The sequence below is a fragment of the Phymastichus coffea genome, unplaced genomic scaffold (assembly GCF_024137745.1).
Source record: "Phymastichus coffea isolate CEN01 unplaced genomic scaffold, Cenicafe_Pcof_1.1 PCOF00045, whole genome shotgun sequence".
Lineage (NCBI taxonomy): Eukaryota > Metazoa > Arthropoda > Insecta > Hymenoptera > Eulophidae > Phymastichus > Phymastichus coffea.
This window is the reverse complement of record NW_026706856.1, coordinates 2,074,631-2,100,040: the sequence shown is the minus strand read 5'-3', so window position 1 is coordinate 2,100,040 and position 25,410 is coordinate 2,074,631. Positions and strand designations below refer to the sequence as shown.

The 25,410-nt window shown below is 46.6% G+C and overlaps 2 protein-coding genes and 1 non-coding gene across 3 annotated transcripts; 1 reads left to right on the top strand and 2 right to left on the bottom strand.

Annotated features, from left to right (window-relative positions):
* Window positions 1-6,938: 6,938 nt before the first annotated feature.
* LOC131664824 (small nucleolar RNA U3) lies at window positions 6,939-7,154 on the bottom strand. The gene has a single exon (XR_009301974.1). It is a non-coding gene; the product is annotated as a small nucleolar RNA U3 (small nucleolar RNA).
* An 11,852-nt stretch (window positions 7,155-19,006) lies between these two features.
* LOC131664747 (kynurenine/alpha-aminoadipate aminotransferase, mitochondrial-like) lies at window positions 19,007-22,621 on the top strand. The gene is made up of 8 exons (XM_058936076.1): window positions 19,007-19,328; window positions 19,480-19,667; window positions 19,752-19,922; window positions 20,003-20,263; window positions 20,341-20,520; window positions 21,537-21,663; window positions 21,774-21,982; window positions 22,081-22,621. The coding sequence occupies exons 1-8, from the start codon at window positions 19,232-19,234 to the stop codon at window positions 22,153-22,155; spliced, it is 1,308 nt and encodes a 435-aa protein (XP_058792059.1). The 5' UTR covers window positions 19,007-19,231; the 3' UTR covers window positions 22,156-22,621.
* Window positions 22,622-23,458: 837 nt separating this feature from the next.
* LOC131664771 (pupal cuticle protein C1B-like) lies at window positions 23,459-24,053 on the bottom strand. Its single transcript, XM_058936125.1, has 2 exons — window positions 24,042-24,053; window positions 23,459-23,782 (listed from the first exon to the last, which is right to left on the bottom strand). The coding sequence occupies exons 1-2, from the start codon at window positions 24,051-24,053 to the stop codon at window positions 23,459-23,461; spliced, it is 336 nt and encodes a 111-aa protein (XP_058792108.1).
* Window positions 24,054-25,410: the final 1,357 nt, after the last annotated feature.

The window sequence follows — 25,410 nt, the reverse complement described above, 5'->3', positions numbered from 1 at the left end:
CAGGCGCGCAAGCACGCACCAGTGACGACGCGTCCGTTCGACGTCGCGACGAGAGAAAAGGAATTACCACGCTGCGAGCTTTCTTTCAAGTCGCGCGCGCGCGACCTTCCATTATCCCATCCACCGCAATCCCGGGGCCGCATGGGGTGGCGGCGGCAGCTACTTCGTACATCAAATACCGGGAGCCAGCAAATTAGACATATCTACCGTCGATCGGATTCCGCGTGCCCGCGCTCAGCTGCCGCTCTCAGCCGCAGAGCTGCTCGCCTGGCGGGGAGGGGGGGGGGGGGGGGGGGGGGGGAGGCAGCAATACACGCTCGACGTCGGCTGCATTACGCAATCAGGGCGCCTGCTCTCCCTGCGCGCTTTCCTTAACAATCTCATCTGCACAGCGCGAACGACGAGAGATTCGAAACGAAGGATGACGGATCCGCGTCGACGTTCGTTCCGGCGATGCGAAATCCGCGAGGTCGTGGCAGCCTGACACATTCGGCCGATACTCCGAAATTAGAGGCATATTTGAATCGCTACGCTCAGCCGGTAACTGGATCGCGCCGACGCGGCGCGTGCGAGAGGAAACGAAGGAAAAGCTGGCAAAGGGCGCGCAGCTCTTTATACGGCGATCGAGGAAAGTAGCCGGGCGTAAGACGGAAACGCGTGCACCGCCGTGGTACAGCGCTCGTCTTTGAAATGCGTCGCCACCGCCGCCGCGGCTACCGTTTCAACGGCCGGCCGACAATTCGCCAACACTTTATTATTCTCCTTCGGCATAATCGGCCCACCTCCGCGTGACGTCCGGCAGCGCTGCTCCTTTAGCCGTGCGCCCGCCATTGTCCGCTCGGTCCAATGTTTTCCTTTATTTTATTTTTTTTTTCCTCGCACGCTCGCGCGCATATCTGATTTTCTCGGAGCGATTGTCGACCGGTCATTCGCTGACGCTTCTTTAATCATCGCTCGAGATCCCGACCAGGCTTTTTTCTTTGCCCAGCCCGTGAATGCCCGAGCCGAGAAAAGAGAATTGCCGCTCACGAGCTTACCATCTTTTCCCCTCTCCCCGTCGGAGATTTATCTCTTTTCTCGGAAGCCAATGCTACGGAGTAATTCAATATTCTTTTTCAATATTCTGAAAATGTTAGTCGCGGCGTTTTCAATGCCAGAGAATCAACTGATAAGAATTTAATTGGCACACTAATGGACGATCCACCGAGAAACCGACTGATCATCGCGCAACTTCTTCAAAATGCCACTGTGCCGTCACCAAGCGAATTATCGTTTTTCAGTTGTTCACGCAACATGAAAAAGAACCGTCCGTGCCAGAGATTTGAGAAACGAGCAAAAAGTTGGGTAACTAAAGCTAATCCGGAGTCGTTTGGCTCTCCTGAAAAAACTAGGAAAAGCTGGCAGTGGCATTTGCACCGCATTTAGCTGCATCGGAAAGATGTAGATGCAGCGCTCGTTATCGTAATCCGGCGTTGGCACTCGGCGAGAGGGAAAAAGAAAAAAAAAACATGGGAGAAGAAATCCCCGAAGAGAGTCGATCGGCAGCGTCGGAGAAAGCTTTTAACGTCCGGGCCGGTCTAGCGCCAGATAAAATTTCGTTTAACCGGATCCCACTTGACGTCGCGATAATTATCTCGCGCGCGCCATCGATCATCCTAGTCGGCGTGGTTTTGCGTCTCGCGCGGGTCGCTGAATTAGCCGAGACGCGGTAGAGAATTCACGGATATGCCGCGGGACCACGAGAAGGTGCACGGCGCGCGATGAACTGTCGATAGCACAGGAGCGCAACGCTTCTGCAAGAGTGCATCGCCGTTGTAATCTAGCGATCAGTCGCAGTATCGGGTAAACAGGATACCTATAGTTGGCGCACACAACAGCGCGATGCTTGAGCGTTCAATAGAGAACAATTGTGGATGGCAGACGGCTCATCTGCCTCCCCCCCCCCTCTCGTTCGCACATGCTCGTGAGTTAATTAACGGTATATAAGCAGTTTGATGAAACGACTACTCGAGAGCATTGTCCCGCTACCGACAATCGCCGTCGAGATTCAGCGCGCAAGCCCGATAATGCGAGCAGCGGCTGCGGCAGCGGCAACCCCTCGGGACCAAGTCTAATGCAATGGGTGCTGCTGCTGCTTCTGCTGCTGCTGCTGATGCTGCTGCTGCTGCTGCTGCTCCTTCTCCTCCTCCTCCTCTCGATTATCACGGCATGATTTCATAACGTCAGCCTTTATAGCCGAATCAACTCGTCAATTTAGCCGAGCCCAGGCAAACTACTATAACGCTGTTCGCTCTCTCGCTGTTGGCAAGCACGGCTCCTCTGTGCGAGCCTCCGCCGGATAGTTTGCGCCTCTGCCGCAACGATTAATCGGGGCTGCCAGACGCTCGAGTCGCGGGGCCGCCGACAGACTTCTTGCTCGCCGAGTCTCGCGTTTATCCTTTTGGCTTCGCACGATCCCAGCCCCGACTCGCGCAAATTGCGATCGCGGCTGTTTTGATTATGTCGAGAGCCACGCGCGTTCTCTCGTACGCGCATTAATTATCCGGAAACACAGAGCTCCCGGCTGCCAATCAACGGCCCCAAAGCGATGCGAGACACGGCGACTCAAAGGAGCCGGCTCCCCGACAGTCGCGGTGGCATTATCCGCAATTGCAGCGCGACGCACAAGCGCAGCGGCTGATTCGTCGAGCTTGCGGATTAGCATGAGCCTTTTGGACGCGGCGACACTTTCGGCCTTTGCCACGTGCTCGCTCGACGCACGCCGTCGTCGAGGCGACCTCTCTTCCTCGACGTTAGCTCGGAATTGCTATAATTGTCGGAAATAATAATCCATCCAGCCGTCACTTTTTCTCTATTTGCCCAACAATTGACAAAGGCATTTTCATTAACTGCCTTTTAAAATGCATTTTCCCAAATAAATAAATAAAGGCCTGCCTCGCCAAAGAACTTCATTGAATCAAAAGAACCGAACAATCGCGTAAAAAAAATCGCATTCGCTTAATGAAAGCAATTTCACCGACGCATTTACACTGCGCGCGCACACGTGCACGGCACGGAATGAAAAAAACAATCACGCATCTCTCTCGCTGTCTCTCGCGAAACTCAATAATTCGGACTCGCGCTGTGGGAAAAAAGCAACTACAGGCACGGAGTTGAAAAAAAAAGCGAGCGAGCGAGCGCGCGCGCGCGCGGACGATTGATTATTTTATATTTGATTCGCCTTTCTCTCTCTTTCGCACATATATATATACGGAATCGGCGCCGTATACGATTTGCTGGCCGGGCACAAAAAGCACAAAATTAAATTTCGCTCCCTCGCGCAATACACGGGGGCTGGAAAAAGTGAGAGGAGAGGGGGTCGAAGTTAGCGTCCTCCAATGGGCGTTTAGCGGTACGTTAACCATGGAGCGCTCGAGGCCAATTTCGCTAAGCCGCTATTTACCGATGCCCTGGGCGCTGCTAAATAAACTACCATCGCGTCCAGAGGAGCGTCTACAAGTGACTGAATCCTTATCTTGGCGTTCCTTCTCTTGTCCTCCCTTTTTCTTTTAATATTGCTCGCGTGCAAGCAGATCGTAGTTGATTGTTGCGCGACGCGATTGACTTGGAAGGCGGAGCGGCTGCTTCCGAGACTGTTTGTTGGAGGTAACCAACGAACGACGTTGCAGAGCACTCGAGCGGTCCGACGAGTGGAAAAAACAGCGTAAAATATTGGCAGCAGATTGCCGATAGGAAGAGAGCAGCTTTCGAAAGCCGTAGGGTCTTGAGGAGCGCGTCGAAAAAGCAAATCAGCGGGAGGGCAAGGGCGTGCTACGGGTGGCCGGTGGCGCTTTAACTGGGATCGCAAATCGATTATAAAAGACGAGGAAGTGTCCGCGAGCAGTGGCAGTCCTTATCGGCTAATCGGATCTCCCGTCTGCAGATGGGTAACGCGCTGGCTCTGCAGCAGCACGCTGAGTGCATATGCCCTTGGCGCGCTTTTCTCCGCTCTATTTATCTCTGCTGGATACCTTTGAGCGCGCGGCGTTACCCTTTTCCTCCTTCGCCATGTGTCGCGCAATTACCGGCGCTGCTGCCAGTGTGCGCAAGCCAAACGACGCCGATCAAACAGAGCTGATAGCGAAACAACCCTGCGACTACACCCCGGCTTTCATTTCTGCTTTTTAATGCTGCGAAGGCGCGTCATCTTCATGCTGAGAATAATTCTCATTTCTCTCTCTCTCTCTCTCTCTCTCTCTCTCTCTCTCTCTCTCTCTCTCTCTCCGGAGTTAGGCTTCGCTCTTTGTGCTCGGCTCTTATTGAATTTCGATTGATTTTCGAGATTTTCTTATCGCTTTCAAAATGCACGGGCGTCGAGCGACATTCGTCGCTGACGTCGACCCTTCCAACTGAATCTCGTTAAAGCTGACGCGTATAAATCGCAGACGATCTCCGACGAACGAGAATAGAAAGGTGGTAATGGTCAAGCGCGCGGGCCGAGCCGCAAATCCTAATGATCCTAAGGGTACGCGCAGTTAACGCAAGGCTAATGACGTTTTCCGGCACACCTTGCTGCAAATTCATCCCGGAAATTGATTTCATTTCCCACACACGGTTGCGCGACTGACGACTGCGCGCGCCCGAATGGCTTGCGCGATTGAATCTCGAATTACGCCAGCTCTTGTCGGTGTGACACAACCTCGTACCCTAATTAAAAACGTGCACGCACGGCAGCAGAAAAGAAATAATATGCGAAAACGACTCGCCGCGCAACGATCGACATAAGTTATACTCGAATCACAATAAACAGTACAGAGAAAATCGGCTCGAAAGCCAAACTAAATTTACTGATTACGTTTGAAAAGTAAAGGCGCGCGCTTGGATCCATCGGAAAATCCGTCGCTGCTGCAGCCAAAGGCAAGACGGCAAGAGAGGGAGAGTACAAAAAGAATATCCCTTATGGGCGACGTGCTGCAGCAGCAGCGGCGGCGGCGGCGGCGGCGGCGGCGGCGGCGGCGGCGGCGGCGGCGGCGGCGAACTGCAGAGGCTCTGCGAAGTAGAAAATATCCAGCAATTTCACTGCGGAGCTCGCGGAGAGAGAGAAGTTTCCCGTGAAAAATTGAAGCGCGCTCGTACATACTAGAAATCAAACGAGAAAATGTAGGAGAAAAGTGGCGGTGACGAGAGGCGACGGCAGCGGTGCACGACCAAAAAGATAAAGAAAAAAAAAGAAAAAAGAAACGTAGTCGCGCATGCACGTACAGGCACGCACACCCTCGCGACGACGCTTGGCTTTTTATAAATTCGATGTGGTCTGCGCGTATAAAAGCGCGCCAACCGCAGAAGAAGCCAGCCAGCCATGTTTGCGGGCTTATAAATTGGGTTCGGCGTCGAGGATTTTTCTATTAGGCTAAAATTGGTTCTTTCAACCGGCATCGCAGCAGCAGCGGCAGCGACCTTCCCTCCCCGACATTCTCCACCTTCGCCGTGCTCTCCTTCTTTCTTCTCTCCGCTTTTCCACGCGATTCTTACGCGTCCTTGGCATTCGTTTATCTCGCTTTCCATTCTCGCTGCAACTCTATTTATTCGCTTTGCCATTCGCCCGCTTCACTCTTGGGGCTTTCGTCGTTTGCTTTCTGTGCGCTGCCGCGTGGATTATACGTTTTGTTCGCCTTCTCCTTTTATTTTTGCGCCGCTCGCGCTGCTTTTCTCTCCATCAATTTTCACTTGTTACCCGTCGCATCGAATTCTACGTTAGAATTGTCACTTTTACATCCCATTGTCTTGGCTGCTCTTTCACCGCAAACTTGCAGAAATGCAATTTCGTTTTCAACGAATAGCAGTCTCGTCGGATTGTAGTTATGAATTGAAGGGCCCGCGAATTCTCGCAAAAATCCCTTGGCAAAATTGGAAGAGCTAGTCGGGCTTTTGTCGTTAAAATGCGACGTTATATTTAGGATAAGCTTTCTGGAAAAGTCGATATTTCCGCCGAGCTCGTTATCGGTGCTCTCAAACATTCTTCTGCACAACCTCGTTCGTATCGGTAACCGAGTTACCGATCAAAGTGTCCCGGCATCTTCGCCCCCTTCCTTCGTCTTCTGCTCCCCCTCTTTTACCTTTTTCTAACCTATTGCTTGCCCTCCTTATTCTTGCGTCACTTTTCCCTGCGATATAATCGTCGAGTTTCCTCGCTCTTTCGCTTTCGTCAAATCGCGTCCGAGCTTCCATTTCCGATACCAAGCGCGCCAATCATGTTTTTCTTTCACTTTTTCGCTATATACGCTTCCGCTCTCTCATCACTTGTCATCTCTACCTTTTCGTGCCTTTGCTCTCCTCATTTCCTTATTGCTAAGTAGACCACATCTATTGAAGATGTTTAAATAACTGCAGTATAACTTTAAGTAACCATTCAAGTCGTTTAAGATTTTATTTTAGAAATCCCATCAGATACCTCTACAATCATTAAAAACTAGTTTTCAATTAGTTTCTTTCTTTTTTATTTCTTATTGAAGAAAATTAATTTTATATTTTAATCGAGAAAAGGATCGAAATTGCAAATTGCTCAACGTTAAATTATTGCAAGGATATCCGTCATTGGATCATATTCAAGATATATACCATACAAAATTTTCAATGAAACCTTGTTCCGTTTAGAATTTAAAGCAATAATAAATTATTTTTTAAATATTATTTTTAAATATCAGAAGTAAAAATTCAAATGAAAAAAGTACATTAACTAATGAAAATTATCAAAATAATTATTGACATTGTACTTGTAGAGTTAAACAAAGCGACAATTATTTTCTACTGCTCTAGAATCAAATAGGTTTTTTCATACAAAAATGTATTTCCTTTATTCAAGCCATTAACATACACTACTTATTATTAAAAAGTGAAAATTTTTAATAACTGTCGGTTAAACGTAAATTTTATTTTTGGATTAATTAAATAAAATACAAGCCACTCAGACAGCTCACCCTTCCATGCCTTCCATTCAGAGAACAGAAGGTGAACGATCATCGATGGACTGAAATTTCAGCAAAGCCGAAATCTCAAGCCGTTCTCACGCTCAGGAAGGAGAGCTACGTCTCCTCATCGTGGTTGCATCGACTCCTACTTTGGGTAGAAAGTCTGTGAAGATATACTACAGAAATGATCCTGTGAAGTATGATCTTAAGTTCGAGCTGCTTACCGTCCAGTATATGACCTCTTTACCTCGCTACTTTTCTAGAAGACGCTGTTTCTCCTTAGCCACCTAGTGAGCGCAAGCTAAGTTACACATTTTGCGCTGTAGCGGTCGACAGTCTAACGCGTGGCGATGCAGAGTGGGAAGTACCAAAGTGAAAGTGACTGACATAAGTTCTCTCTCGAGTTTGACTTACTTGTATAATCTTTACATTGAAAGGATTATGTTTGCTTTGTATGATAACATATGTATCGTTTGACGTCTTTTATATTGCGTTATAAAATATTATTCCGTAAAATCTATTGTTATTTTAGGTTATTCTATTTTCAAATTATCATCGATAAACGTATATTACTTTGGTACCTGTGAATGAATTTAAAATCGATTTTGCATTTTAAATTTCTTTATGTTTAGCTGGAATGTTAAAGAAAGTGGTTTTCACAAATTTAATTTAAAAATATAATTAAATTAACCATTGCAAATACTTTTTGTATACGTTTGCCATAAAGAAAACCATAAGAAAATTTATAAACTAGGAAAAAACCTTTCTTTATGTTTAAAAAATGTATGTATTATCGTGTAAAAACATCATTTTCATAAAAATCAATTTAGGTCTTACTGTTTTTTTTTTCTATCTAAATTATATCATCAATGTTTATTTACCTCAATTATTATTAACTTATACTTGAGCTCAGTGTAATTCAAAATTGCATAGTAAAAAAAATTCTTATTCAGTTGCGTTTGACTTTATGAAGTTTTTTCTATAAAATAATATATTCATTAAATTTTACGTTCTTCGTAAATTAAAAAAATGTTAACGCATTTAAATTTTCATTAAACAAAATGATTACTATGAGAAGTTGACCAAAGAAAAAATCATAATATAATATTAATATATAAACCTTATCTTACATGTTTTGTACAATTGAACATTTCTAAACACATGCCGTATTTAGTTGATTATATGTATGAAAAGTTGTCTTATTCATGACAACATGTTTATAAAGAAACAAACGTATGTAAAATGTATATATAATTGAACTATAAAAATTTATAGGAAAGAAGATCCCATTTTAATTTAGAACTTGCATTTTATTATCCGACAAAAAGCCAATAATGACAGTCTTGCATAATTGGTACGTTAATGAAAGTTTCACATGGATTTTATTTTACGTGTAGCTTAATTACTTTCACAGTCAAGTGACGAAAGTGTTTAACGCAAAAAAGTCATTAAGTTTAATTACTTTATTAGAAAAAATGTGGAAAAGTATGTATACGAAACCTAAAGTGATTAGACTTTTTCCGAAACAGATGAATTTCCTCTTCCGTAGATATGAATTACTCTGTAGAAAAATTTGTTTTTCGATGGGAAATACTGTGAGGTGCGCACAAGACAAATGAGAAAAGTCGCTCCCCACTAGATTTAAAAATAGCGAGAGAGGTATTACTTGACGGAAGCATAAAAAACAGTTGCGACTTGGAAAGGTTGATTTAGAAAAGCCAATCTCGGCAGACGACTGTTGAAAATCCGATCCTCTAGCCGCAAGCATCCTATGAGCGCACATATAATTAAAACCCCGTTAAAAGTCCTTTGGCGCGGGCACCCCCGCAGCACGTAGGTCGTGCCGCAAAACGAGCGCGCAACAACAGTTGCAGCCAGCATGTAGCGCTCTGCGTGTACACGTGAAAACGACGCGAAATGGGATTGATGTAATTTGGTTAAGCGGCAGGGCCGAGAGCCGTATGTAGCGGAGCGCCGAGCGCCGAGCGCCGAGGGGGTTTGATTCTAATGACTTATGAAGTCAAGCCAAATGACCAGGGCGTGTGTAGACTCTTTTGGAGTGAACCCACGGCAAATCCAATAATCGGAAACGTCGGCGACTGCGACCCTCTTTCTCGAACAATCGCTCTTTCGGCCATTAGACGCGAGAGGCACCGAGGGCGAATAAATATTGTGAAACGGGAGAGACGATAGGCAGACGGACGGCCCGGCGGCAGCGATTGACTTTTCATTGATTTTACGCCTCGGACGAGATTCCCAAAGCCTGCCCGCGCTATCGTTCGCTTTTTTTCCTTTCCCGGGTGGTCGTCCGACGAGCGCCCTTTTTTCCTCCAAGCTTGTCCAAGCTCAATTATGCTCGCCAATCGCGTCCGATCTTTCAGACCCGCGCTCGCTGCACTCGTGCGCCACGGCGGCGCGTCGCTCTCCACTATCGCCAGCTCTCTATTTATATCGCGCCAAATGATTAAGCTTTCCAAATCTGTTCGAGCGCGCGATCGCCACGCCAAAGTCGTCGGCTGAAATATAGACGTTTCAAAGTCAGAATGAAAACAAGAAATGACGGTATTCGCCCTCGACGTCAAACGGGAATTTGCGTAAACCGTGAGTAAATCAGCGAAAATTGTTTTCGCCGCATCTCGCGTTGCGAGAAAAAAAAGGACTCGTGGCGGCGCACGAAAAGAAGCCTTAACTTTTCCTTATCGAAAATAAGTCGTTAGTCGACCTTTCATCTCCGCTAAACGAGTTTTCGCCGCGCGCGCAAAACTTCTTTCTGGCCGTGGCGTTTTATTTTTTCCACCCCCGCACGGTCGCTCGACACCCCCGCCCCACCGACACCCCACTGCCGGCGAAAAACTGCCTCGCTTTAAGGGATTTTTCAATTTTCACCGCAGTCAGAACTAATTCAATCGACCGAGCCGCGGCGCTCGTTCCCGAAAATTCTCGTCCTCGCGAACGGGCTCCCGCGGCCGCCGGGTCGAGTCATTATCGCGAAAGCGTTGAGTTTTCGGGTCTGCGCGATCGACTGCCGTGGAATAGCACTGAGTTCGAGAACGATATTGGTCTCTTCGTAAACGTACGTCGGGGACGTTGATTTTCGCTAATCGAAAACGAGCGTCGTCTCGTTGGGCGACGAAGCGAGGGGCTGCCGCGATGCCCAGGCCCGAAATGGCAAAGGCGTCGTGGCCGCGCGTCTTCGAGGGGGGTGGGCCGGTCGACAATGGTTGTCGGACAGGATTGGTCGGCGGAGTACAATAGATGCTCGTCGCGCACGCGCCCCGCGCCAATCCTCTTAGCCGAGCTGACGTCTTTACGCAATTACCCGTAATTGGACCTTATCTGTTGTTCCCTCGTCTTACGGCTAACTTGCGAGAACGCGCCGAAATCTAATTAGCCGCCCGGAGAATAAGACCGGGGGCTCGGCTCGCCCCAAACATCAACTCCACTCTCGCTCGCTCGGTTATTACTTTGTTGTCGGGCGCCAATCTGACGCTCTCGAGGCGCATTTGCCTCGCCCGCGCTGCTCCTCGCCTGCGCTGCTCCTCGCCGTCGCCCGAAAGCGCCAAACGACGCCCGGCGACCCGTTCGTTTTTCACTTGACATTCGTCGGTCCGCGAGGGGTCCAGCGCTCGCAAGGCCCCTCCCTCTCGCCTGGGCGAGCTCTACATTTTCCAACCTCCGCAGCTCTTGTTTGCTCGGTCTCGCGTGCGCGGATAAGGCGCCGTCCGTGATCTTTTGACCGAATCACAATGCTCGCGCGAGCGATAATCGCGCACTCTTTCTGCACTGCGAGCGCTCCCCAGCAGATACGCATCGACACATTTTTACGGCTGTCGGCTGACGTTGCGACGAGCAGCTAGCTACCAGCGATCTACCAGCTGCTCCTATGTCGGCATCGCGGTCATTACTGTCCCAATACACAGAAGAGCGAACAAGAACAAAAAGTAGGTTATTCCATTAAGAGCCTTGATTGACCTCTCTTGAGAAATGTCTCTCGTACAAGTGAAGCTTCTAAGATGGCGCGGCCCGCGGAGGCGTAAGGTCGACATCGGCGTTTATCCAAATCGAGAAATAATTCAATGAAAGCATTTCGCCAGCTCCTTCGTCTTGATGAAGCGTCTTAACGAGGTTCTACCGAATTATCAGCAATTATCGAGCCTTCGACGTAATTGCGTTAGCCAAGCTGTGAAGTTGGAAAAGCTTCGGCGCGCGTAACGGCTAAATGCATTTTCCCACCCCGCTAACACTCATCCACTCATTTCCGCGCCGCTCATTTCGCCTTTCGAACATTTTTATCGGATGCCGTCCCCGCCATCGCCGCTGGAGCTTCGCTGCCAGTCGTAGCTTCGCTCGCTTGTTTGCTCGGATTATCCGTAATTAACGAGCCGCATGCTCGATGGTTAAACAGTTAACCATATCACCGTTTTCAGCGAATCGTTGCTGCGATAACGAAACAAGCAGCGATATCGGCCTTTTTTATTGTCATAGCGAGCAAACAGTTTTGTGAAAAATATTTCGAGCAATGAAAAACGTTATCGTCAGCAAACTTTCCTTCGCAAAGAAGAAGACGAAGAAGCAGAAGAAAAAAGTATCCTCGCTCGAAAAATTCCGAAAGCAGTTTTCCCTATTCAAGGCATCATCGAATTACAATGCACAGTAGCAAGCGTTTTTCCAAGCTAACAAGCCTCCTCTCTTTCTCGGATCGCCGCCCATTGACACGAGCGGCGACAAAAAGGAGCTGCTCGAACAAAAGGCGAGCCTCGTGAATGAGAGGACGCGAGCGCGTAAAGTTGTGTTTACACATCTCGAGGGATAAGGCCTGCAGAAAGCAAATATTGTTGAACTCTGCTTTCTGAATGCTCGCTGTGTACAAGTAGATACATAAAAGATCGGATCGAGGACTCGAGTGACACGCTACCGTCGCCTACGAGAACAGATGCGCGCCCGGTCGCACGCTCGCACGCGCCTCGCAGCTCGCGAGCGTTCTCCTGCGTCTCCGCCTCGCACTCGAGGAAACGAGGGAATTGGTGCCCGGCAAAGAGAGACAACCGCTTTCCGCTCGCTCGAACCACTTATTCTGCTCAGTTACGCGCTTTCAGAATGACGGATCGCGTTCGTGGGCGACTCGCGGCTTCGGGCTTCGAGTGCATTCCAATAAATCTCATTCCGGTAAATTTGAGGGTAAATTCGACGCTCGGTTTTTTGAGGGCAAGGGCGTCGCAAAGGGGGCGCCCGCCGACAAGAGACACGCACGCACGCATTTCGGTTGGCAGGCCGCCGGCGCCGAGGAGACGTCCCCGCGAAAAGCGAAAAGCCGCGGACAGGACGGAGGCGCTCTCACGCGCCGAGCGCCGATTTCGGCGGTGGGCTCGACCGCAGCGGTGCAAGCCGCTCGCCGGCGAATCGAATTCAATCTGGAAGAACGAGCGAGCTCGGCTTTCGCAGCCATCGAGGCTGGCGCGCGATTGGCCGGCGCGCTGAAAGCCCGGCCCGGGGGATAAAAAAAGGAGAGGAGAGCAGCGGGTACTTTGACGCCCCGGTGAAACGGGCGCAGCATGTGGCCCGCAGCCAATTAGGCGCCGAGCAAGACGCGGATTGTCCGGGCGCGCGAGACGGCCACCTGAATTTTCACGCCTTTCTTGTGTATCATTGTCCTCGCCCTCGGCTAATCTTCCTTCCTCTCGCTCTCCTCTTTCCCTTGTGGCATTGTGCCCGCAAACCTGTTAATGGTCGCGCACTTTTGTCGCGCAGTTTTGCCGGCTCGCCGCGTCGGAGCGAAAAAGGGTTGGCAGAGTGCATTAGCCCGGAGAGGCGCGCGCGCGCGCGCTCGCGTTCTTTGCTTTGTGCAGATTTTCGAGAGGATGCGCCGTGGGCTGCGGCTGACTGACATGCGCGAAGGGGAGCGCCACGGTCCGTTGACGCTATGAATGGCAGTTGTTTGCATGTGCGCTTTCGACATCGCGCCTGATAACTCTAACGTGAACGTTTCTCCGTCGCGCTCCGTCGGAATCGCTCCAGCTCTCTCGCTCACAGCTGTACAAACGCGCGCTCGACGAAAAACACGGGCAGCCGAAAGAACGCTCGCGCGATTACGTCGGCAGTATCGCTGCTGGCGCTCCCCGATCGCCGCGGAAACTTTCGCCGAATATTCGAGAGAGGAGTCCCAGCTTTCCACGAGACTCTTTCGAGAAAGCCCAGCGAGAGACGAGCGCGATAAGCACGGCAGAGGGTCATGCCATTTTTGCGCAAGCGTGCCCCGAACGCGTGCTCGGCGGACTCACTGACGAAATAACTCGTGCACTGCACGTATGTGCCGTAGCGACGGCTTGTTCCTCCGAGCGGCGACTGGCCAATCGGGGCGATAAGCCGCTGGCTCGAAAAAGACCGAAAAACACGAGTTTTTATTGCTTTGAATCAGCGGTACCAATCTGTATTTACAAAGAGAGCTTTGAAAAAAGAAAGACTAGATCGTCGGTAGTCCCCTTGCGAGCGTCATTGCGTTACGTCGGAAGAAACTGGCGAGCTAGTCGAGAGCAAAGTCAAACTGATAATGAGAGAGAAAATGCGAAGGCGTCGATTTCCACAAGCCTCGATTTCCCGTGTAAAATCAGCAAGATAACAGGCGCGTTCCGGCGTCCCCGGCTTCCGAGGGAGTTGGCTCGGCGCCTTCTTCCAGAAAGAGAGGAAAAGAAGGCCGAATCCAGGAATCCAGTGTGCTATTTAAGGCGTAACCGCGCATAGAGCCAATAACCGGCTATTAATACACCATTGACTTGCCGAGTTCGCCGTGACTTTCATCGCTCCTCGCCCAGAGCTAGCGGCTAATGAAATTTCAGAATAATCAGGTAGTCGATTCATAGCTCCGCTGAGTGGGTTTCTATTAGGGACAACTTGCGCGCGAAGACAATCTCCCGAGAGGAGATGGCCTCGGCGCGTTTCTCTCTCTCGTTTTTTCTTTCCAATTTGCCAAAGATCTATTTCCTATCGACGCGCGCTGCGACGACGGCGGCGGCGGCGGCGGCGGCGGCGGCGGCGGCGGCGGCGGCGAAGGCGCGACTATGCCCAAGCTCAAGGCAAAAAGTCAAGGAGAAAGCTGCCTGTGGAAGGGTTTATCGACGAATAGATGCTATAGCTCGCGAGCAGCATTATACGGCATAAGAGGGTTACGCAGTCGAACGAGGGGAAATTGAAAACGAGTTAGAATTGCCGCGTTTTCTCTCTTCGCGATTGTCTCGTGGATTTTCCTATGAGCCTGCGTTGCAGCGGATTACGATAATGAGCCGAAAGAGCGCGACAAGTTGGAAAAGTAGCAGCGTGTAGCAAACGAGAGAAAGGAAGTTGCGCGGAATGACTGTGTAGGGGAAGGAGCAAAAGTTAAAGCTTCTTAGATGAGGACGATGATAGGTGTGAAGGCAAAAGAAGCAGCTGGCAGTAGTAACAGCAGCAGCGGCAGCGGCGGCAGCTGGACTCGGCCGAGCTACGTAATTTTAGGTTGGCTAACGTCGTTTCGCTTTTAATGAACTTCTCCGTTCGTTAAGTACGTTTCTCCGTCTCGCGGCGCAAGCTCGAAAGAGTGGAAAGGTAAACGGGTATATACTTTTTGCCGCTTTCTCGCCCTTCCGGCATCTTTGCACCGCCCTCCCTTCCTTCCCCTTTGCCGTTTATCCGTCCGTCTGTCCGCTCTCTCTCTCTCTCTCTTTCGTCTAGCGTGCGTCACGTGGTTCTTGTTTTCAATTTGCGCTTAACGGCCCTTTTGTGCCTATCTCACTCTCGCTCCTTCTCTCGAGTTCCTTTTAATTACGCGCTCTCTTACCTCATTACTCTCTTTGCTCTTTTACATTTTTTCAGCAACTTTAATCACTTTTTCGAGGCTCTTCGTGTTTTCCTCATCCCATAGAACAATTTCACGTGTATTCGTCAATTGTATCTCTTGCCAAACATAAAGGTAATCGCGAAGTCTACCTGTTTTAAAAAGATTTTATATAAAAGATGCTTTTTCAGCACTATTTTCTTATTTATTTTTGGAAGATCTGACTTGTAAACCTTTGTGAGTGCTGGGGTACTGGGGTAATAGATATCTTCTTACGTTTTATAAAAACTATTTTAGTGGGGTTTTTACCCCCTTTCATACAAGTTTTTAACCATTTTCTGTAATTCTTATGGTTTATAATTTTAACTGGTTTACGTGAAGAAAGGCTATTGGATCAAAAGTGCTCAGCTTATTTTGGACTTGGTTAGAATTTGAATCAAAGAAGAAAGTGGTTACAGTTGTAGTCTAAAACTAAAAATTGATTCGACAAAAATGTGATTCAGCAATTGCAAAATCGTCGAATTGTATTTTTCAAGAGCTCGTAATAAACAGGGAAACAGAGCTTGTAGCATGCTTTTACTCTCTTTAAACTAATTTCGTTCAAAAGAAGCTTTATTACATAATTTTTCCAGTAAATCTATACAAAAAATTTTGGCATGCTAAAAATATTTAAAACACGAGACTTCAAAGTTAATTAGTCAGGCTTATTCAATCTTATTAAATAAAAGGTAATTTTTGCAAAGTGCATACACAATGAAGTACACTGATTAGACGTTATCGAATATTACATAAAGTGTAAAAAAATGATATTTTCAAATTTAAAAAAAATGAGAGAATAGTATTTGATAGACCACCAAGTAGTGATTAATATTTGATTTGTCAAACCTAATAAGGTATTAAATACAGATATTCCGGCGTTGTCTTTTTCACCTTTTTGCCCTAAAAATCATTATTCCCACATTTTTTCGTAACAGTTTAAGGTATATAAATTCCAATTTCACGACACGTAGTCTTGAAGTTTAAAAGAAAATGTGTGCGAGGCTTGTAGGACAATAAAATACTAATCGGAGTAAAACAGTAAAACTTATGTTATTTTGAAATAATAAATTTTCAAGAAATAATTGGCAAATTTGTAACTTATTGCAACAACCAGTACACACCTGTATATGTGATGAAATCCATTTGAACGTTACTTTTATTTAATTTCGTTGTCCAGAAACTGGTATTAACCTTTGCCTCGCGCTTGCTTTATTGAACTTGAATCGCCGTATTTTTAATCATCAGTCACATTGCTGGGGAAATCGTGTACGAAATGTTGCAACTCGCGATATTCCAATCTGTCAAAGTGACTCTGAACAACAAGTTTTAACAGTTGTTGAAATAAATTGGTACACGGGCCAGCACACTGGCATCGATGCGTCGATGAGCTTAGTGGCGATTCGAAGTGCGAGTAAGGTAAGGTGCCTCGGTGAAAATATATGACTTATCCTAAAGAGCCATTGCCGAGCGAAATAACAGCAAATGGAATATTGTAAAAAGAAGTTCGGCGACCGATTGTTTGCCAGATGTGGAAATCGGTCGCATTATCAATTCTCGCATTCTCGAAGATTTCCGTAAACCGCTTGTAGCCCGGTGCGCGCATTCCTAATTCGCGACACGTGCATGAGTAGCGGGTTTTTTTCCTTACACGCCCTCGTTTTATCGATTTGGACGAAGCGCTATTGGTCCGATAATAGGCCTCATCGTGTGGTTCGATAAATTGTAAAATTACGCGCACATGTTTGTCAACTCGAAGTCATGAGTAATCCACACGGTATTATGACTTTCGGTGAAATATTGATAGAGATATCGAATGTTTGACAGTTGCCCGTGTGTTTTCAGCTCGTGCCGTTTCCTCGGGGCGTTGTGTTATTTACGAATTCGTTGCGCGCATCCTGTGAATCACCCCATGACTTATCTAAAACTTGATGAATTAGAATATCACTCATTTCAGCTTCGTTATCATTGAAAAATGTAATCGGGCATACGGTGCACAATCGCGCATTGATAAAGATGTTCAATGGCAGGCCGCTTGATCAATTTGGCAGTGATACAATGCCAACTAGCCGGTATCGAATCAATGTCAACAACTCGAAGGTTACCTGCACCCTTACTGCATTAATCTTCATCAGCGAGATAAATATCTACGTATCATATCCACGACTACTGCTATCACTGACGTCAGCGTGGTATCACATCGCAATAGACAGGCTGCCGAACGAAAATAATACACGATATGTTGATGTATATATCGGACGATCATTCCTATTATTTCCAGAATTTCTTTATCAGTTCGATGTTTCCATATTCATTGTTTTGATCGATGTCACAGATATGTTTTTTACGGCTTCGCTGATTTTTACGCATCGGTTTCGATTCGTCCAGAAACGAATGCAGATATTATTAGACCTTGCAACATCTACAGAAACCAGAAAATACACTTGCTTTTGAAAAGACCGAAAAACATTATTATTTTTTATAAAAAACATGCTGAAGTGATTGTTGTAAATGTTCCACGAAAGAATTGCAGTGGAAAACAAGGGATGTCTTCGCGACTTTCTTTTATTTTTTAGTACTATGTGCTTTTCTCACGCGGAAAGGCAGGGAATATCGATTGATGCAGAGAAGAAATCCAAGATATCGAATCAGTGACATAATAATGCAGATAGTTCAATTAAAATTCACTACAACGCACTTGAAAACAGCGACCTCGGTTTACTTTGGAAATGCTTGATAAAATGGCGCGGAAAATGCTTCCGGCAGATTGGAAATCTAATTATAAGTGCGTCGCGATGGCACAATTGAAAGGAGAGATGAGATGTACGACTTCGCGTGGTGTTCGGCTTCGAAACCGGTAAGACGCGTTCCACGTGTGATATACATAACAGCAGCGATGTGCGTGGAACAAGCGGCGGTTCAACATCGGCTTCGAGTTGCATCAGTCGGTCCGGCTCCGAAATGGCTTGGCGAGTTAGCGAGTCGCGGCGTCGCGGCGTCGCGGCGTCGCGCGCGCACGTGCCGAGGCCGATCGCGGCACGAGCCGGCCGATCCCACTCGCGCGCATCGATTAAAAAGCACATGCGCACATGCGAGAGAGAGAGAGAGAGAGAGAGCGAGATTTTCGTCATCCGTTGTATACGTTCGTCGCTGAAATAAGAACGATCCGTTACATCATCGGCTAGTCGTGTTTTTCGTCGGGTTTTTCGACACGCGCATGACGAAATTGTATGTTTACCTTTTCGCACAGCCGCCGCGTTATCCGTCAACGCGAGCATCACAACATTCACCTTGCGCCTTTCCCTGTCCAGCCTGTTTGGCGCGCACACATGTGCATTGTTTTAATCGCTTTTCGTTTGTTTGTCGGTCACCGACGCAGCAGTGGCTACTTTATCGAACTTTCACAATTCGTGAATTTCCTCAGCCGAGCTGTTTCTTGATTATTCAACGATGATTTGTATTTACTGATATTCCTATCGTTTCATCAGCTTCTCTCACAGGTGCTTCAATGTCGTCTCTAAAAACCTAGCACTCGACGGCAAACGTCAACTCTGGAAATGGCATTGGCTATTTTTATTATTTTTACCGAATACTTGACAGAATTGCGTGAAGCATAGAATAAAATTGAAAAATAACACAGCAATACTTCGAAGAACTATTATCACAGTTACAACGTCATCAAATTTTTTAACGCATCGCTTATTGAGAAAGACTATTGAAAAATTTCATTGGAAAAATGCATTACGTACGTCGATTATTTAGTTCCCGCTGATTTTTGCGCAGTCACTGAACCGAACAATTACGACGACACGAATGCCTTCGTTAATTGGTTCTTAGATAAAAATTAGAGCAGTTTTTGTAGAAATTCGTTGAACAATAGCGGCTAATTAGCACCAGTTTGCGTCCGTTATCTCAAACGAATAAATCTTGGCGTACCTCACGCGTTTATTCAAATTCAATGTTCTTATTTGAGTACATGAAGTTTCTAGAAAAATAATATTCCAAGACTAGTGCAAAATAAAAATTGTAGAGTCCGTAGAATTAGGCGAAAAGTGAGAGTGAAAAAAGTAGGGAATAACTTCGGCGAAAGCGCACGACGAAGAATTGGCGGAGCGCTCCATGAATTTGAAGGGTTAATATCATCTGACGCAATCGAATGGTATCGGTAAATATAAAAGCTGGCGCGCGACCGGCTCACGACCAGTACGCACGCTAGCAAGCTTACCGCTGACAACTCTTCTCCCTCTTTCCTTCTCGCTGGACTCGCTTGTTTTTTTCCGAGTCGGTCGATAGAAAACTTCGCGACAGCTTATTCCACAGTTGCGCTTCAGTAATTACACGCTCGGCTATTCTTTGCTACTCGAAAGTTTCGGTGCGAGAATACAGAAGGAGAACCAGTTCGATAACTTTGGAGTTACCTCGACAGAAGACCTACGGAGCCATGCATCGAATGAACACAAACAAGTTTAAGATGGACTACTCGGCCTTTAAAACCGAAGTTTCGAAAAAGCGGAGATCCGCCGCAACGAGGGAACTGAGTGAGTAGATTCGAAACTGACGGTAATGCGAGATACCCTTTGTGCAGACGACGATTCCCAATGCTCATTGGCTTGAAAACGCAACGATGCAGTCGCGCGCTTTGCCGAGACGTTGCACAAACTGGGTGTAAACACCACTTGATTTTTCCAGCGAAGATCGCCTACTCGGCACCGAACAACGTCATCTCGCTGGCGGAAGGTATGCCCAACGAGCAAACCTTTCCGTTCTGCGAGATCTCGGTCAAGTTGATCGACGGTTCGGACTTTGTGTTGGAAGGCGACGAGCTCGCCGCCGCGCTTCAGTACATCCCCAGCCAGGGCTATCCGCCCCTGCTGCAGGTGAGTCCTTGGATTTTTCGGTGTACAGCGGCTCGACGCGAGCTCGAGACAGTTGAAAGAAGAAAAACGCATTGCTATCCGCAGGCAATCAGGGAGTTCCAAAGAAAGGCGCACACGCCACCCCAGTGGGAGACCCGCGAAGTAGCCATTGTGGCGGGTGGTCAGGATGGACTGAGCAAGGCGCTCGAAGCTATCATCGGGCCTGGCGATCCGATTCTCGTTCAAGACCCCTACTACCCTGGCGTGAGCGTTGTGGTGAGCACAGTTTTAGAGCGCGCGGCACGCGTCGTTCGGCAGGCCGATTAGTGAAAACGCGTTGCATATTGCCGACGCAGATCGCGCCGCACCAGGCGGAACTGATCTCGATCGAGCAGGACGACAACGGGGTGAAGCCGGCTTGCCTGCGCCAGCGTCTCCGGGAGCGCGAGGCCTCGGGTCTGAAGATGCCGAGGATCATGTACCTGAACCCGACCGGCGCCAATCCCACCGGCACGGTCATGCCGCTCGAGAGGAGGAAGGAGATCTACAGGATAGCCTGCGAGTACGATTTCCTCATTCTCGACGACGATCCCTACCACTTCATGTACTACACCGACGTGAGTATCTTTCTTAGGCAACCGAGATCGAGTTGCCTGCCAGCAGCAAACTGCAGCGCGTCGCTTGAAAATTGCAGGAAGCGCCGCGATCGTTCCTGTCGCTGGACACGGAAGGTCGGGTCATTCGACTCGACTCGTTCTCCAAGGTGCTGAGCAGCGGCCTCCGCGTCGGCGTGATCACGGCGGCGGCGCCGCTGGTCGCGAGCGTGGAGCTTCACATGCAGAGCAGCCACCTGCACGCGCCGACCCTGTCGCAGGTGAGTGGTGCCGCTCGTGGCCGCCCGTGGCCGCCCGTACAGGCTCGCGACTACCAACGCGGACACCGCCGATCTATCGTCTCCTCGCGAGCTCCTTTGTTGCGAGCTCCCGCTTGCGCTTAATCGTCGCGTTTATCGCCTCGTTTGATTGACACTTAAAAATATTTTTACAAGACTTGTTTATCGATAACCCTGTCCCCTCGCGCGCATCGATACGCGCTATAAAATTAATGATCTATTGTTAATAATGCGGACTCTCATTCGAGTGGTTTTCGCAAAGAGCAATCGCAATAACGCGAAAACGCCGTGAAAACGCCGTGAAAACGCCGTTCGAGGCGTCGACCGGTAAATCTAGGAGTGCGTGTTTAGAACGACGCCGAGGAAAAATCCCACACTCTTGGCCAACTTGATCGGCGCATTATCAGCGTGTGACACATTACAGCGCGACTCTTGCTCAGTGGGAGATCACCGCATCAGCCGAAGATCTCGGCGCCGTCGGCGTGCGTTTGCCTTTGAATCCGAGTGAACTATGTCGAATAAACTATTGTTTCTTTCGCAAGCCAGTGCTCGGCACTTATTTTAACGTCGAATTACTTATCCGGCGAGAAGGCGGCCGGAAAAAAAGCTCAATATCTCCGATGCATAATTGACGACGCGTGTCAGAGCACGCGTTCCTTATCGCGCGCGGCGTTCCCTCAGCCGCGAAGTCGCGAAAGCTCGATCATTAATTAATGATACTGGTGTTGTTCAGCCGAGTGAAATGGCTGTAGTACGAGCCTCTCGCGGCAGCAAAAAACCTGATTATCTGTACGTTGGCTCGTGTGAAACGAGGCAGTGACGTAACGGCGAAAAGCCAAGTTTATCCCTATCGCGTGCACGACGATACGCGGCTGCAAGTGAAAAACGCGATTATTGCATACCTGCGACGTAGCCTGCTAGTCTGTACGAGCGAGTTGCCGAGAAAGACGCTCCTCCCTGTTCCTCGAAAATGAACAATGGCTTGCTCTCGCTCGTAGGTTATACTCTACAAACTCTTGAAAATATGGGGCTTCGACAAAATGATGGAGCACTTCCGCGGTATAAGGAGTTTCTACAAGGAGCGACGCGATCTCATGGTCAAACTCGCGCAGCAGCATTTGCAAGGTGTGTAATACAAGCTGCTTTTTTTTACCAACTTCCGTCGCGCTTTCCTTTCATCCTGACTTTCAAGCAAGTTGGACCAGTCGCGTGATTGCTGTGCGCTGAATTTGCAGGAATCGCAGAGTTTTCGGTGCCAAGTGCCGGCTTCTTCTTGTGGATCAGAGTCCCCGGTATCCCGGACACTTGGAAAATGGTAATGCAGCGAGGTGTCACTCATGGTGTCCTCGTGGCTCCAGGGGCTGCTTTCATGGCCGACCCCTTGAAACCCTGTAACGCCATCAGAGCGAGTTTCGCTAAAGCTTCCTACAAAGAAATGAATTTGGTAGGTACTCTTCTCCTGCTTCGGCGCTTCTATATAGCGATTCTCATTCGTTATTCTCAATTCTATTCAAAATTCTATTCTATATTTTATTTTTCCAGGCATTGGAACGACTGTCTTTGCTAATAAGGAGCGAATTGTCAAAAAATACCTCACTCTTGCAGGGTAACACGTAGTTTGAGGATAAAATCGAATAATCGAGCCTGAACTTATCATCGGACCTTTCGCCGATCTTTGGCCGACAGCTACACTGTTGGTGGGTAAACTCCACACTTCGGTCGTACTTTAACTGGGTTATTATCTACTGCGAGAAAGCAGTCGGTAACTTAGCCAAGGCACTCGCTGCCATATACCGACCTTTCTTAATACTTTTGAATTCTGTTGTGTGTTTCAAAAAATCATTGATGGAACGGTCAATAGTTGCAAATTTACGTCTCATTAATGGCAGTATTACTTCATTGTATTGTAATTAGCTATGTAAACTGTGTGCATTTGTATGAGTTTGTCAGTAGATCATCAGTATCATTTGTGTGATTACGGCATGTATAAGAGCATTTACATTGCTGTAAACGGCCATGTTTGAATTATAAACAGGGATAAACAAAGTTTCAATGAAATTAGACATTGTGTATTTATTCATAAAGTCAATCCTCCTTTTTCTAAAAAGCATGAACCTGCAAAATATTTTATTGGTATCACCCTAACTAACAATTTACAAATATCGAGAAGATGTTGGCTTTAAAATGACTTTGATTACTTTTAATTATACGAAAAAGCACCCACACATTTTCGACAGTGAATTTTTAGTATACCCTTCTTAATAAAATAAATTCTACGAATAAGAGAATGATATTATGAAGAGCTTGTTATTCAATTACGATTGTTATACTTATTTGATGTTGTTTCCATTTCAGAACTGTTAGTATTGGAATGTGTTTGTTCGTAGCTGCTATTAAATTTGCAACATACAAGGCTTTCAAATACGCTTAAATTATTTAATTTATCGTCCAATGGTAGATTATTTATTATCAAAAGCATAGAAATATCAAAAAGTGCAATAAGGTCTAGTTCGTCTAAATAATGTTGGTCACGAATTGATTGCTCTGCAGTTTTTCCAAAAAGTTTAAATCTGATACTACAACGCTAAGTTAACATAGATAATATGTTATTGAACTTTAAGAGTCGTAACACGTTACGTTCGTCAATGTTACTCTCTAAACACTCTTAACTATGTTGTATACTCGGTTCACTTCATCACTGATCATTTGATCGATTATCGTAATAATGTTAGGTCGAATCTATACATTTTATTAAATGGACGAACTTCAGCACTGCTCCTGCATTCAGCACTGATTGTGAGGGATTATCAACAAAACAATACACCGCATGGTTATTGAAAATAGTAAAATTTTATTTAATTAATTACACAAGCGCATTAAAATCTCAAGAAAGTTTACAGCGTGAGGGGATGACTAAAGTTTACCAGCCATAGCCAATGAGCGGACTGCTATAGGTCACATGCGAGACAGCGGCGGCTGGCGAGTAAGCGACTGCAGGTGCGGTGTGGGTGACTGGCGCCGAGTAGGCAACGGGAGCATGAGCCACTGGGGCGGTAGCGTATGCCGGCTGGGCAATTGGGGCGGCAGCGTATGCGGCCTGGGCGATCGGAGCCGAGTAGACGTAGCTCGAGTGAGCTGGTGCCGCGTAGGCTTCCACTGCCGGTGCCGCGGCGTAGCTGGCCAAAGCTGGCACGCCGATCGCACCCGCATTGGCGACGGCGAGCACGCAGGCAAGAACGGCGATCTGTAATATTCGCACGCGTAAATGGCTAAATTTCAGCTTCTTTTCATGTCGTATGTCGGTCAAATTCTCAATCTCTTGGCACTGTTTCATATCACTGGAAAATTAATTATACGCTCCATTTCGCTTTTATTCTGTCCATTTCAACGGCAAGATTTTAGTAATAAAGTCATAGAGTTGCGAAACTTCCACTCTAATTAGCTAGATTTATTTATGGAAAACAGAAATCTGGAGGGTCAAAAATCTGTCCACTATACATTACCTTGGCGAACATGGCAGTTTGTTGGTCTTCTCGAATTGAGTCAAGTCTAGACAACTGTGCTTTCGTCTTGACCGTCGAACACTTTTATACGAAAGGCTCCGCCCAGTAGAGCCGAGCCTTGACTCGATATTCACAAAAGAGAAAGAGATTACCTACTTTTCCGATATATGTAACGCCATAGACAGCCGATTCATAGAGAAAGTGTCATTTTGTCAGATTGAGACATAACTAGACTATTGTTGTGTTTTTACTGTAATGTCAATTCATGCTTAGCTCGTTGTATGATTTCGAGGCTGATTAATTCTATATAATCGATCTTCTCACTTATTTCCTGCATAATTTTCATTTGCATGTCTCTCTGCCATTGGCTCTGATAATACAAAAACGAGTCTTCTGTTAAAAAATACAGTTAAAATCGGAGTAGCGCATTAAATAATTCCTTCAATGTAAATTATATGCACAAACGAGTATGTATTAACGCTATTTTTCATTTGTTGTACATGTGTACTTTTCTTGGCGTTACTGATGTTCATATTAAAAAAATGTTTTTTCCTAATTTTATTAACAAATTAGTTCTTTAAAAATATTTATTAACTTTGTTATAATTGCTGCAATTGCAGAATTTCCTTAATACAAAAATTAGCAAATAACAGCCCAAGAAAGTAATCTATAAATTATTAAAAAATTAGCATCTGTCTTTATCTAGCACCTAGCTTTGGGGTGGTTGTGATGAAGGAATAAGCAATGCTGGCGCAAAATCAGCGAATCTTTAGCACATAAACAGTCGTCTATATTGTTGAAATTTGACGATAAATCTTTTCATATAAGTGTCCTCATAAATTCATTGATTGTTTTTCTGAGCTTGTATCTATCGATTTCTTTTGATTAATATAATTTTTTGCTTTTGCTTCATCTTTTCAATGATTTTTAATTTCCTGACTAAAAAGCTTAAAAAAATATCGCAACCTTGTACCTTTCGGAAATTGAAGACCTTTCACCAAGAATGTTTCTACGGTCATTTCACTTGGAACGCCCTTGATTAAATCTTTACGCAGGTACTTCCAAGGCGTTGACTTTGAAATGTCTTACAGAGGATGGTATGGAAGATTAAATAATAAAAAATGAATATAAGTTTACTTTTATATGTAAAATTCTACAATAACAGCATCGAGTTATACAAAATGCATTTCTGGACGTATGTTATCTTGTTAGTCACGTTGACGTTGCAAGAGTAGTAAAAAACCGGAAAAAAGCATACATATAAGTTAATACTACCACATAATTTGCTGAAATTAAAATTAAAACAAAAACATTTTTTACCATATGATTATTATATCTCAGACTTTATTGTGTAACACTTATCTTAGAT

Coding starts and splice junctions, on each gene's coding strand:
- LOC131664747 (XM_058936076.1), top strand. CDS start 19,232: ATGCATCGAATGAACACAAACAAGTTTAAGATGGACTACTCGGCCTTT. Junction 20,264..20,340: donor ACTTCATGTACTACACCGAC/GTGAGTATCTTT, acceptor TGAAAATTGCAG/GAAGCGCCGCGATCGTTCCT. Junction 21,664..21,773: donor CGCGCAGCAGCATTTGCAAG/GTGTGTAATACA, acceptor CTGAATTTGCAG/GAATCGCAGAGTTTTCGGTG.